Source organism: Octodon degus, unplaced genomic scaffold (genome assembly GCF_000260255.1).
Source record: "Octodon degus isolate 3935 unplaced genomic scaffold, OctDeg1.0 scaffold00144, whole genome shotgun sequence".
In the NCBI taxonomy this organism is placed as follows: domain Eukaryota; kingdom Metazoa; phylum Chordata; class Mammalia; order Rodentia; family Octodontidae; genus Octodon; species Octodon degus.
The window spans coordinates 879,461-893,844 of record NW_004524720.1 but is presented as its reverse complement, the minus strand read 5'-3'; the positions used below and the strand labels follow the sequence as shown (position 1 = coordinate 893,844).

General features: G+C 38.9%; 1 protein-coding gene across 5 annotated transcripts in view; it reads left to right on the top strand.

Moving 5' to 3' along the window:
- Positions 1–14,384, top strand: part of Mpp7 (membrane palmitoylated protein 7) — a 256,221-nt gene that overhangs the window by 166,275 nt on the left and 75,562 nt on the right. For all 5 annotated transcript variants that reach the window (XM_023701932.1, XM_023701930.1, XM_004641864.3 and 2 more), the window contains 2 exons: positions 6,242–6,323; positions 6,842–6,927. In XM_023701932.1, coding sequence (XP_023557700.1) covers positions 6,242–6,323; positions 6,842–6,927 — 168 coding nt within the window. The remainder of the gene's footprint in view (positions 1–6,241; positions 6,324–6,841; positions 6,928–14,384) is intronic.

The following is a 14,384-nucleotide window of genomic DNA, read 5'->3' as shown; positions in this document are numbered from 1 at the left end:
GATTGGGTTTCCTCCGTATGTTTCTGTAATTGATTCTTTACTTCAGATGCTATGAGTTCTGAGAATTATTTTCTTATTTCAGAAAATTCCGCTCTGAGTTCTTCTATGACGTTCTGCTATTGCTTACTTAGTATTGACACTCTTAATTCATACAGCTGAGCTGAGCTAGTGTCCTCTGCACTTGTTCTGCGTGGGCATTAGGTTTCCTCCATATGTTGCTGCATTTGATTCTTTACTGCAGATTTTATTAATTAAGGGATTTCTTTTTTCATTTCCAATCTGAGTTCCTCTACCTTTCTGCAGCTGTTTCTTTATTTCAGAAGCCGTTGATTCACTGATTTTAGCTGTGTGATTCCCACTTTGCTCTGTGTTAGTGTCCTCTGCTCTTGTTATGGGTGGTCTTGGGTTCTGAGATTTCATTTTCCTCCTTCTTGTTGTCATTTTGTGTAGCACTGTCTTCTGACCTTTGCTGTAGATCTTTGGTGCAGTTATAACCTTAGCACCTACTGAAGTTCAGGTGCAGATCTACAAAGTTTGGATTTATCCAGTTGTGCCTGGCTTGGTTCTGGCTGCTGTGCTGAGGTCCTTCCTGCTGCTGCCCTTGGCGGTGAACGTGTTGTGCCCCTCTGGCAAGGTATTCTGCTCCTGGACTAGCTGGGTGGTTCTGTCCTCTACACTCTCTGCAGGGATTGCAGCTGCAGCGTTTCACCCCAGCCCTGTATGCCAGGCCTGAGCTGAGTCTGGAGGAGACAAGGTGGAGTAGGGGGAGAGGCAGCCCTCCCACACACTCACTGGGCATGGTCTAGGAACGCAACAGAAATTCCTACTCAGTGGGCAGGGTGAGGGGGTACTACAGAGTGGTGGGGGCATCCCAAGGGGGTGAAAGAGGTTCTCACCCATGCTGCGCCTGGGCTGGGACCAGTAGGTCTCGCCAGCATAGGGTAGCCGGAAGCTCTCCCACATACTCACTGGGCCTGGGCTAGGACTGGATCTGGGGGTTCCTGGAACATGGCAGAAATTCTTACTCAGCGGGCAGGGCGGAGAGATGCTGCGGAGTGGTGGGGGGCATCCCAAGGGGGTGAAAGAGTGTCTCACCCACACTGTGCCTGGGCTGGGACCAGTAGGTCCTGCTGGCTCAAGGTAGCAAGAAGCTCTCCCACACACTCACTGGGCCTGGGCTAGGACTGGTGCACTTTCAATTTCTGTACAGTTTCATATTGTACTGTATACCATTGAGTTTTAACCTTTTATACAAATAAGTTGTGCTAGAGATACAGTGTCATAATATGTTTTTTTTTTTTTTTTGCAGTGATAATAATTTTGTTTTTGTCATAATAGGTTTTGGAAAGCAATTTGGATATAGAAGTTCTCAAGTCACGAGGAAAATAGTTAATCTTTATTTCTGGGGTCCTATGCCAGCCTATACCTTGCCACTCCCCTGAGCAAATTTGTCTTCCTGTCTTCCATCAATGCCAAGTACATATTCCCTCTCTAACTCACCCTACCCTGAACCCATATGTTATCTCAAGCACTTGCTTCCCAAACTCTGAGCTTACCCCACCCTGAACCTACGTGCTTTCTGTTAGCATTCCTGTAAAGCTCCAAACTGGCCCGGAGTTAGAACGTGCATACTTGCAATATATATGATGTAGTTTTCGCTTAGGTCAATCAGTAATAATGACATAAGATATAGCCAATAAATAACTGCCGAATACTTTAATTCTATACCTCTCACCCCACATAAGCCCTAAATTACCTGAGATCAAGGACTGATACATTGGGAACATGTCCTGATCAGCTCTGTCCATGTTAAATAATTTTGCTTCCAAATCCTGCATGATGTTTCAATGTTTCTGTGTGCCACTGAACAAGAAGGAAGGGCTCTGGATGAAGACTGAATCTAGTGATGGTCTATTCTATAGAAAGTGAAATTGTTTCTCAGGTCCTTAGTTTACCTTCCAGCAGGAGTAGAATCAAAAGGTGGCAAGCATTTTATTTTAGGGTCCATATCTATAGGAAAATAACCCTTAAGTTTTGGAGGACTCTTTTTCCTTATACTTTACAGAAATGTTTTCATTCTGTCCATGGTATTAGAAAACATCTATGTGCCAGTGACTCCCAAAGCTATTTCTTTTCCAGAGATTTCTCTTGATCTTTAATTTGTGTATCCACCTATCTACTCAATAGCAGCATTTGGATAGCTTATAAAAATATTGGTGTTCACATGTTCAAAAATATACTCCTGGTTTAGATCTCAGACCTGTTCTACCCATTAATAGTCTGTCCCCCTTCTGATTGATGGCCATTCAGTCACTCCAGTTGCTCAGCCCAAAGGAGCAGTTGATCCTTTTCTTTCACATCCCATAGACAGTTCACTGGGAAATCCTTTTGGCTGTACCAAAAACATATCCACAGGCTGGAGGATAACTTGGTGGTCTAAGCACCTGCCTGACAAACACAAGGTCCTGAGTTTGACCTCTGGCACCTCATGCTGTGCCAGCCCTGGAATGTTGGGTGTGCCTTGCTGGCCTCTAAACCCAGTTTGGTGTACACAGCTGTAATTGCAGTCCTGGGAAGGCTGAGACTGGTGGATCACTATGAGTCCAAGCTACTTAAGGAGACATTGTACCAAAGAAATAAAATCAAAAGTTAAAAGAAAAAAACCAACACATGCACAGTGCTTTTTTTATTACCTCTGTTCCTGCCACTCAGATCTAAGCCAGCATCATCTCTTTTCAGGATAATTGCAATAACCTGTTTCTTTCATTGCTTTAGCCTTTGCTAATTTTTTTGTTAGTTTATATTTGTAATACATAATGGTTACATTCATTTTGGGGAATTAATACACATATATGACACATCTGGACCATTTTAGAGTCCTTTACCCTTACTACCTGCTGCTCATGGTCCTGCACACTCCCTCTTTTTCATCCTGAGCCCAACCCAGTGCCCTCCTTCAAAGGTCTGCAGAATGCTGCCTGCCAGAGCCCTGCCCGCCTGGCCTTGTCTCCTACTGCTTCTCCTTTTACTCTGCTGCAGCTGCACCCCCTGCTCTCCCTTGAACATACCTTCCACTCTCAGACTCCCCTTGGCATTTGCTGTTTCTGCTTTTTTCCACTTTGTGTAACACTATCTCTGTCACTTCTTTCCATCTTTCTTTATGCAAATGTCACTCTCTCAATGAGACCCATATTTTCACGTAGTCTCCTCTCCACTTTCTGTGGTGTCCAGACTTTCCTTACTGTCCTCCTACCTCCTCCTGCCTCCAGTGTTTACTGCATTCTAATATAGAAGATAGTACACATGATTTCCTCTCTTGTTTGTATTCTCTCTCCTTTGTTACATTATAAGCTCAATAAGTTTTGGCCAGTGTGTTACAGGTCTTTAGGATCCTGTCTGGCTCATAACAAGTTTTCAGTAAACATTTGTAGATTTTGTTGTATCATAGAAAAAAATTAGAGGAGCTAACATTAAACACAAGAAACTGAGTGCTTCTGTATAGCACACCAGTAAAGTACTATTGTATAATGGAAAGAGAAAGATTTGTTCCTGTTTTGTAGTTCTCTGTTATAAATATGATGTGCTCATAATCCAGATATTTGGGCTAAGACAATGCACAGTTTTGTCTCACAGGTCCGCAGGTGGTGAGTCTGGCTGGGGCGTCACCATCTGCAGTCCCCGGTACCTGCAGTCCTGTGATGGTAGCTGGGGCTGCGGCCGTCTGAGAGCCCCTGTGTTACACAATGTGGCCTGGACTGAAGCTGCAGAGCTGGGCTGGTCAGGCATGATGACTGCCAGGTGGCGTCTCTGAGAAGCTTGGGCTTCCCCACAGTGTGGCTGTGGTTAGGACTTGCATGTGGCAGCTGAATTCATAGAAAGCGAGTATTGAATGAGGCCCAGGTAACAATCACCTGCCTTCTCCTAGCCTTAGAAACTGTAAAATGATTTTCACCCTGTGATAGGGGAGTGTGATCTGCACACCTGCAGGCAAAGTAAGCTGAAGAACAGAAGGTTATAGAAACACATAGGGTGAGCAATAGTGAATGCAAATGAAGATCAGCTAGTCAGACTATTTCAGACAAGTCCTGATTTTGCTATATACTAATTATGTGATTTTAGGAAAATTATGGTCATTTGGGATTCAACTTCTTTAAATTGGACAGGTAGGGCTGGGGAGGTGTGTCAGCAGTCCAAGCACCTGCCTGGCAAGCACTAGAACCCAGGTTGCATCCCCGGTATTGCATGCTGTGCCAGCCTGGAAACCCGGGTGTGTCCTGTCAGCCCTGAAACTGGGTGTGGTGGTGCACGCCTGTACTCCAGTGCTGGGGAGACTCAGACAGAAGGATTACTGTGAGTCTGAGCTGCGTAGTGAGAGCCTGTACCAAATAAATAAGTTAATTAATTTAAAAATAGACTTTTGTGCCACTTGACATATTTTGGTGGGCAGTTTGAGTTATATCCTAAAAGAATGAAAGTTGATCCAATTAAGCTAATAGTTTTTTTTTTTTTTTTTTTTTTTTCCCAGAACCAGGGATTGAACTCAGATGCTTGTGCTTGCCAGGCAAGCGCTTATTCTACTGAGCTATCTCCCTGGCCCCCCAGTAGTGGTATCAAAAACATTTTATTTCCAGTCATTGTGGCCTTAACTTTCTTACTTAAATTAAAAAGAAATACCAGTAATTGATGGATCTATGGTCCATTTCTCTGGAGACATGCTTATTTAAGCACACATAGTTAAGGAAAAATGCCACAAATTTTATTTTTACTGTTGTTATTATATATAGCTGCTAGTTGTCAGATGCAAAGTATAGTTATTATAAATTGATTCACACTGCTTACATATCTGCTCATTAATAATATATTTGTGCTTATTGACAAACTTAAGAAAAACTCTACCTCTTCAGAATGATTTCTGCCATGCCTTGAAGCTTATCTTTCACAGGTCCATAGTGGTGTGGCTCAGGTAGAGCAACCTGAGTTCCATTCCCAGCTCTGGAAAAAAACATGTAGACTTCTCAGCTATCTGATGCAACATGGTGTAGTTTCCTAAACCAATGACTATTTCTTGGGTGGAAAGTCATGCAAAAGCTAGCCATTTGTGCCTGTTACTCTTTCTTTGTGGAGAGGGGGTTTGTACCAGAAATTGAACTCAGGACCTCAAGCTTATCAGAGGGCCTCTTATTTTTATAAAGCAGTTTGCCTCTGAGTATCTATAAATGAAGAGGTTTGGATTCCTTTTGGGATTGGGCCTGAATCTTATGTCAAAAGATTAGTTCTGGACCAGCGAGGTAGCTTAGTGGACTAAAGTGCCTGCTTAGGCAAGCTTAGGCAAGTGCAGGGACTGTGATTCAATCCCTGGCACCACATACTGCACCAGCTCCACCCTCAGGGTGGGCTGAGCTGGCCAGAGTCTGGGCCTAGTGGCACATGCCTATAATCCGAGCACTAGGGAGACTGAAAAACAGGAAGATAACCATAAGTCTGAGCCTGTGTAGTGAGCCCTGCAACAACCAAATACATAAAAAAGAAAAAATTTAGTTCTATTTGTGCTAGGTACAGTCTGAGTTCATTAAATACATATAGTGGTAGATCTTTTTCTATTTAGCTGAGCAACATATAGAGCTAATTTTCAGGTTTTAATACTTTTCTTTTTCTTTATTGTTATTGTTGAGCTCTTTTACTATAATAGCTTACTGTAAGAGAAGAATCATTGACCTGAAAGTGCCAGGAATGGAACCCAGAGTCTCAAGTGTGCTAAGCACGTGCTCTGCCACTGAGGGAGACTCCTGCCCATGACCTTGATCTTAGCTCTGATTTACATGATCTTTTGCCCAGTCACACAACAATAATTAGTCCATCTTCTTTATAAGGTATTATAAAGGTAAAATTGAGAAAGTGCTGTGAAAGGGTAAAAGCAAACACTATTCTAGCATAGCTAATGCAAGATATTCTTATAATTGAAAGAAGGTATTTTTATTTCCCACAATTTTTAAAAGATTAATAATTTTAAATGTCTTTATGTTGCACTAAAACCCTTAGATGCTGTGTAGATAAAATTTTCTGTAGATAGAAAGGTATATCTGTAAGACAGATGACATGAGGTCTGTTCCTCCAGCCTTATTCTTTAATTATTTTGTCATCATTTTCATTCTTTCTAGCAGAATGTCCATGTTTTCCCCTCGCCTTTCTGCTGAATAGTATGCATGTGTACTCATACTTCTTTTCTCTTTTTCCTTCAAAGGGAGCCACCATTAAGAAGGATGAGCAGACGGGAGCAATCGTTGTTGCTAGAGTCATGAGAGGAGGGGCCGCACACAGAAGTGGTGAGGTTTAAGTGGTAATTAAGTAGACACAGTTGTAGTGGGTTTTGGGATGCTTCCAATGTAAGTTTTAAAATATCTCTGGATATAATACAGCAAAGCAAGTCATAAGATATTTTTCTGTGTTGAAATTTGGGAACCTACATAAGTACATGATAGATAAATCTCACTGGCTTCAATGTATACAGGCTTGCAACATTATGTTAACACCTGATTCAGTGTTTCTGATTTGAAAACTACTGCTAAATGCATGCAACTTAAAAAAATATTTCATGAGATATTAGTAATGTACATTTCTAGACAAAGACTCACATAGTATTATAATTTTTTTATAAGCATTTTTTGTGTTGCTTTGGTTTGGTGTAGTGGAGAGGCATAGAACCTAAGGCTGAGAAGTGTGAAGGTCTTTCTAATCCATAATCTGTCAAGGGAAGTAATGATGATTCATTTGGGAGAGACCTTTACAAATTGCATTTTATTTTATGTAACAGCACTGTTGTAGCAAATTTTGTATTTCACAGGTCTTATTCACGTTGGTGATGAACTTAGAGAAGTGAATGGAATACCAGTTGAAGATAAAAGACCCGAGGAAATAATACAGATTTTGGTAAGCTGTAAATTTATTATAAAATTGCAGTGAAAATAAAATTGCAAGGTTTTTTTTTGGTTTGAAATGTATGGAGTTGCAAGACAGGATTCATATCCCAGCTACCATGACTGCATTGCTGTGGTCCTTGGTAAACACCTTACTTTGCTTGCCTCAGCGTTTTCATTTATAAAGTGAGAATGAGAGAGGTATATGTTCTATTGACCTATTTAAGTATTAATGAGGTAACAAATGGAAAGAGTTAGGGACAGGACAAAACCAGACCAAAGTAGGCATTAATAGATGGCATCTGCATTACTCTTGGTGACTGATTTGTTTTTGTGCCCCTGTAACTGATATAGCTGTACCGCAGACTGTGAATTCTAGGTGTGCAAATAGCAAAACTAATTTATATGTCTTATGAAATTGAAACTTGAATTATTTACATGGACAATGGTAATTTTTAAGTTCATTTGTAAGGATAAAATAGAAATTTTCTCTTTAATGCCTGAAAACATAAAGATACCACAATAAAAGGATTTAAGTATGGCAAAATATACCTCTTTATAAAAGTTAATATATGTTATGTGATCCTTTGTCTTCCAGCCTTGCTTCTGTTTCTTTTTCAAGTAATTTTTGTTTTATACACTCCATAACCCTCCCTCATGTAAAATCATTCTACTAAGGGGAAAAGCCTTGCATACAAACTCCTAATTTATGATTGGTTTTGTAGTATACTATAGACTTCACTCCTAAGATCTAAATACAAAATCAATAGTTACCACAGTTTTTCAGTTTCTAAATTGTGCTTGATGCTGTTCTTACTACTAATTATAGTACTTTAGCTAGGATGTCATATCTGCTGTAATCAGTTGTTCTCCTTTCTGTAACAATACAGGGAAGATCTGGGGTAATAACCTCACAACAGCTTAGCACCAAAGGACTGGGGTCTGAGCCAAACAGTTACCAACCTCCCATGCTTAATTAATTGGGAAGGTAGGATTTTGTGGCAGATAAACCAGAAACTGCTACACATAGAAGACATTCTGAAGGACAGACTTTTCCTAGAGAGGCCTTGATACTAGAGATATACCCTAGTACAAAAATGCATAAGTATTATTGGAGACAACAAAATAATTTTTTTATTTTTGAAATATAAAGATGACAAGACAAAGAAGTAAAATGTGATCTCAGATCCCTAGCCCACCCAGAACAAGTCCAGAAGATATTAACATAGAAAAAATTGGGAAGGCACACACCTAAAATTTCTGAAATGACAGCAACTGAGGCAAAGAAACAAATTCATGAGGCTATAGAGGAAATCATATCAGAAATAATCTCTCAGGTAAAAATAGATATAACAATCATAATAAAGGAATTGCCCAGCATATGTAGAGAAGGCATAGATAAAAAAAAAAAAATAGAGGAGTATAGGAAAGTGATGAAAACCTTAAATGAATAAGGTAAGAAATAAATAGAATACATGAAACAGATTCATACGTATAGACAACAAATTAAAAACTCCATTGAAAGCTGACAAAGGGGAGCCTGGCCCTAGCTCAGTCCTTTAAGTGGCTGCTTCCACAAAGCTGTCAGCCTCAGGTTGCTGGAATTCGAACCTCACAACTCTCCCGCTGGCCAAAAGTGCCCTGAAGGCATTCGAGGAACCAAAAAAAAAACCTTATTGACCCAGTCCTAGCCCAGGTCCGGTGAGTGTGTGGAGAGCTTCCTGCTACCCTGTGCCAGCGGGACCAGTCCCAGCCCAGGCGCAGCATAGGCAGGACCCTCTCCCACCCCCTCGGGCCACCCCCCACCACTCCACCTTACCTGCCCCACCCCTTCCACCGAGTAGAAATTTCTGCCGAGTTCCAGGAACCCCCAGACCCAATCCTAGCCCAGGTCCGCAGTGGGAAGGAGCTGAGCACAGCAGCCATACCTAAGCCAGACACAGCTGGATAACTCCAAAATCTGTAGAGCTCCACCTGAACTTCAGTACGTGTGAAGGTTATAACTACAGCAAAGATCTATAACAAAGGGCAGAAGACAGTGCTACACAAAATGACGAGAAGGAACAAAATGCAACCTCAGAACCCAAGCCCACCCGTAACAAGTGCAGAGGACACTAACACAGAACAAATTGGAAATCACACAGCTGAAAGCAATGAATCAACCGCTTCTGAAATAAAACAGCTGCAGAAAGATATAGAAGACCTCAGATTGGAAATGAAAAAAGAAATCCTTGAATTAATAACATCTGCACTAAAGAATCAAATGCAGAAACATATGGAAGAAACCCAGTGCCCACCCAGAACAAACGCAGAGGACACTAGCTCGGCTCAAATGCATGAATCAAGAGCGTCGATAGTAAATAAGCAGCAGCAGAAAGATATAGAAGAAATCAGAGCGCAATTCTTTTCTGAAATTAAAAAAGAACTCTCAGAACTCGTAGCAGATGAAGTAAAGAAGCAGCTACAGAAACATAAGCAGGAAACCCAATCTGAAAAAAACACTGCAGTAGAAGGGTTTCTAACTGCTTCTAAAGAAGATATTGATAAAAAAAAAATGGAGGAGATTAGAAAAATGACGGACTCCTTGAATGAGCAATACAGGAAAGAAATAGATCGCATGAAGCAGAGTCAAAGAGATATAGAGGAAATGAAAGCTGACAAAACTCCTTGAGTGAAACTGAAGATAGACTTTTAGACCTTGAAGACAGACTCATGGCTATCAATTACAAAAGATAAGATCTCTTAAAATAACAAGGGGCCAGGAAATAAGAATTCAATAATTGTAAGATGATGAAAACAAAAATAATATAAGATTGATAGGTGTCAATGAAAAAGCAGGAATCAACACAAATGACTAAGACTCTTTGCAGAAGTTGTAGCAGAGAATTTTCCAAGCATGTGAACAGAATCTGAGATACAAGTAAGAAAGGAATATAGAACTCCAATCAGCCATGACCAAAATAAATGTATGCCCAGAAATATAACAATTAAAATCTCATAAATTGAGCAGAAAAACAGAATATTCAAAGCTGTTAGAGAAAAAAATAATCACTTATAAAGGAAAGTCCATTAGAATCATGGCTGACTTCTCAATACAAACCCTCTAGTCAAGAGAGCTTGGAGTGAAGTATTTCAGTCCTGAAATAAAACCCAGATTGATGTGCCTTACAAAGCTGTCTTCCAAAATGAATGAAGAGAAATTTACTGTAGTCATGGCCAAGTGGTTAAGGTGATGGACTAGAAAATGAATGAAGAAATTTCATGAAAAAGAACAACTGAAGAAATTCATAATCATCAAACCAACCCTACAAAGAATACTGAAAAACATTCTAGATAGAAATAAAAATGATTACAATTCCAAGAATATCAGGAAGAAACCACCAGGCAGGGTATGCAATTAAATAGAGGGGAAATGTAGGAGACCAACAGCAGGAAACAAACATGACAAAGATAAGCCAATGCATTCAGTTATTCCTATCAATGTAAATGGCCTCAGTTCACCAATAAAAAAAAAATAGATTGGCAGAATTGATCAAGAAACAATAGCCAATAATATATTGTATACAATAAACACATTTAACTCTAAAAGAAACTTGTAGACTGAAAGTCACAGTATGGAAAACAATACTTCATGCAATAGGAACCAAGAAAAAAGCAAGTGTAGCTATTCTGTTTGCAGACAATGTGAACTTCAAACTATGAATGATCAAAAGATATGAAGAAGGACACTGTATACATGTTAAAGGAAAATTTCAAGGGCAAGAGATAATAGGCATAAATATATATGCATTGAAGTGGGAGCACTCAGTTATATAAGACAAATATTAATAGACATGAAAAATCAAATAAATGGTAACACAAGTGTAATGAGGGACCTTAACACCCCAGTTTTAGAAAGAGATAGATCAACTAGAACAAAAACAAGCAAAGAAATAATAGAACTGAAGCAAACTTGTGAACATAGTGTGTACCTTGTAGACCTTTACAAAGTGTTCTACCCAACAACATCAGAATACACATTCCTCTCAGCTGTACACAATGTTTTGTAAAATAGACCATATACTACCCCATAGAACATGCTTCAGTAAATGCAAAGGAACTGAAATTATCCCATGCATATAATCTAATCATAGTACAATGAAATTGGAAATTGACAAAAGATACTGCAAAAATTCCATAAATACATGAAAATTAAACAACCAATGGGTCACAGATGAGATAAAAGAAGAAATTAAACAATATCTACAATCAAGTAAAAATGCAAATATGACATATTAGAACCTGTGTGGTACAATGAAAGCATTTATAAGAGGAAATTTTATAGTGGTGAGCTCTCACATCAAGAAGACAGAATGAGCATAAATAAAGAAACACATACTGCCCCTCAAGCTTCTAGGAAAAGAAGAGGAATTAGAGCCAAAGCCTACAGAAAGGAGGAAATTGTAAAGATAGCAGAAATTAACACAATGGAAACTAAGAAAACAATACAAAAAATTAATGAAGAGTTTGTTCTTGAAAGAATAGGTAAAACTGATAAATCCCGATCCTTCAACAAAAAAAGGAAAGAAAAAAATTCATTCCATGAGGAATAAAAAGGGTGAAATCACTACAGATCTTGTGGAAATTCAGATGATTGTCAGTCCCGACTTTGAAAATCTTTACTGGCATAGGATGAAAAACACAGAAGAAATGGAAAGATTCCTAGAAATGTATGAATTACCAAAGCTGAATCAAGAGCATATAAAAATTCTGAATAACTCAATATCAGTTAATAAAATTGAAAATCTAGTAAAACATTTACCAACAAAGAAAAGTACATGTCCTGATGGATTCACAACTAAATTCTGCAAGAAATTTAGAGAAGATTTAATGCCAACTCTTTTCAAATTCTTCAATAAAATTGGAAGAGAAACAATTTTCCATAACTCATTCCTGGAGACAAGACCCAACCAAAAAAGAGAACTACAGGCCAATCTCCCTAAGGAACGTAGATGCAAAAATCCTGGATACAGTACTAGTGAACAGAATGCAGCGAATCACCAAGAAGATCATGTACCATGACCGAGTACGATTTATCCCAGGAATGCAGGGAAGGTTCAACATATGCAAATCAATAAATGTAATACAACATATCAGCAGAGCCAAAGACAAAAATCATATGATCATCTTATTAGATTCAGAAAAAGGTTTTGATAAAGCCCAACACTCATTCATGATAAAAACCATACAGAAAATTAGAATAGATGGTCTTTACCTCAATTTGATAAAAGCCATCTATGAGAAACCAACAGCCAACATTGTACTAAATGGACAAAAACTGAAAGCTTTCACTCTAAAATCAGGAACAAGATGAAGATGTCCACTATCACCATTCCTATTCCATATAGTCCGGGAAACATTAGCCAGAGCAATTAAGCAAGAGAGAGAAATAAAAAGAATAATGATAACAAAAGATTATCATTTATTCTTTATCTACCATTATCATTTGTCTACCATTATTTATAGATGACATGATACTCTACATAGAAGATCCAAAAAGCTTTGCCAAAGACTTCTAGATTCGATAACCAAATTCAATAGCATAGCTGGACACAAAATTTTTTTTTATGAGGAGAATATATTTATTGAGAGAAAGAAAGCTTCTGTCCTGAGAGAGGGACAGGAGGGGGAGCCTGAGTGGGTAGTTTCCCCCTAGACACAAACTTAGTGCTCAAAAATTAATAGCATTCTTATATACAAACAACAATCTCACTGAGAGAAATTAGCGAAATCAAACCCTTTACAACAGCATCACCAAAAACCGAAATACTTGGGAATTAATGTAACAAGGAAAGTAAAGATCTACACATTGAAAATTATAATACTCTGAAAAAAGGAGATTAAAAAAGATATCAGAAAATTTAGAGATAGGACCAGGGATATAGCTCAATGTCTCAACACCTTCCTGGCAAGTGTAAGGTTATAAGTTTGATTCCTTGTACCAAAAAAAAAAAATTTTTTTTTAAATAAAAGGCTGAGGATTTGGCTCAGTGGCAGAGCTCTTACCTTGCATGTACAAGACCCTGGTTCAATCCCCAGCACCACCCAAAAATGTAGATAGATAGATAGATAGATAGATAGATAGATAGATAGATAGATAGATGGAACTATCCCTTGCCTGTGTATAGGAAGCACTAACGTGAAAATAGCCATACTCCCAAAATTGTTAGACAGATTTAATGCAATCCCAATCAAAGTACCATTAACATACCTTAGAAATCTAGAGAAAACAATCCTAACATTTGTATTGAAACAGAAGAGATCTAGAATAGGAAAGGCAATCCTGAGCAACAAAGGCAAAGCAGGAGGCATCACAGTCCAGGACTTGAAATTGTACTACAAAGGTATTGTGATTAAATCAGCATGATACGGGGGGAAAAATGTCTTGAGGATCAGTGGAACAGATTAGAAGATGCAGACACAATTACAGATATACTCAAATATACTCAGCTACCTTATCTTTGACAAAGAGACCAAACATGTTCACTGAAGAAAGATAGCCTCTTTAATAAATGGTGGTGGAAAAACTGGCTCTCTACATGCCAAAAATGAAAATTAATGCATGTCTATCATCATGCACTAAACTAAAGTCAACATGGGTCAAAGATCTAAATATGACAGCAGAAACACTAAATCTACTGGAAGAAAAGGCGATAGAAATCTTGAAGACTTAGGGGTAGTTCATGAATAAAACCAAAGCTTCAGGGGAAGTATTTCAATGTCATCACCTTGGATATCATGTTATTAAAGTTTTTGCCCATAAAAAGAAAATACCAACAGAGTCTGAAGACATCCAACAGAGCATGAAAATTCCAACCAATTGTCCCTCAGACAAAGGACTTCTATCGAAAATATATAAAGAATTGAAAAAATCAGCCTTCTCAAATTCAAAGACTCAATCCAAAAATGGGGATCTGAGATAAACACACTTCTCAGATGAAGATATATAAATGGCAAATAAATACATGAAAAACATGTTGAACATGATTGGTAATTCAAAGCATGGAGATTAAAGCAACACGAATTGATCTAGTAATGAGACCCAGAACATCCTGTAGACCCTTCCCTAAAATACCAAAAAAATAAATAAATAAAAAGAAAAGAAATATCCAGGTGCTGGTATTACAGGTGTGTGCCACCACGCCCAGTCTCAATCACCCTCTCAGTGTGCCCTGGGGGCGGGGCCGGCACAGCAAACTGGAAATCAGCCCTGGGTGCTGCGCCCTGTCTAAGCAGGCACTTTAGTCTGCTGAGCTATTTGGCCAACCCTAAGAATGGCTATCTTTAAGAAATCACAAACAATACCAAATGCTGGTGGAGTGGTGGGGAAAAAGGAACACTCCTCCAGTGTTGGTGGGAGGGTGGGTTGGTACAACCACTGTGGAAATCAATGTGTAGATTCCTCCAAAATCTCTGATTAGAGTTCTCATT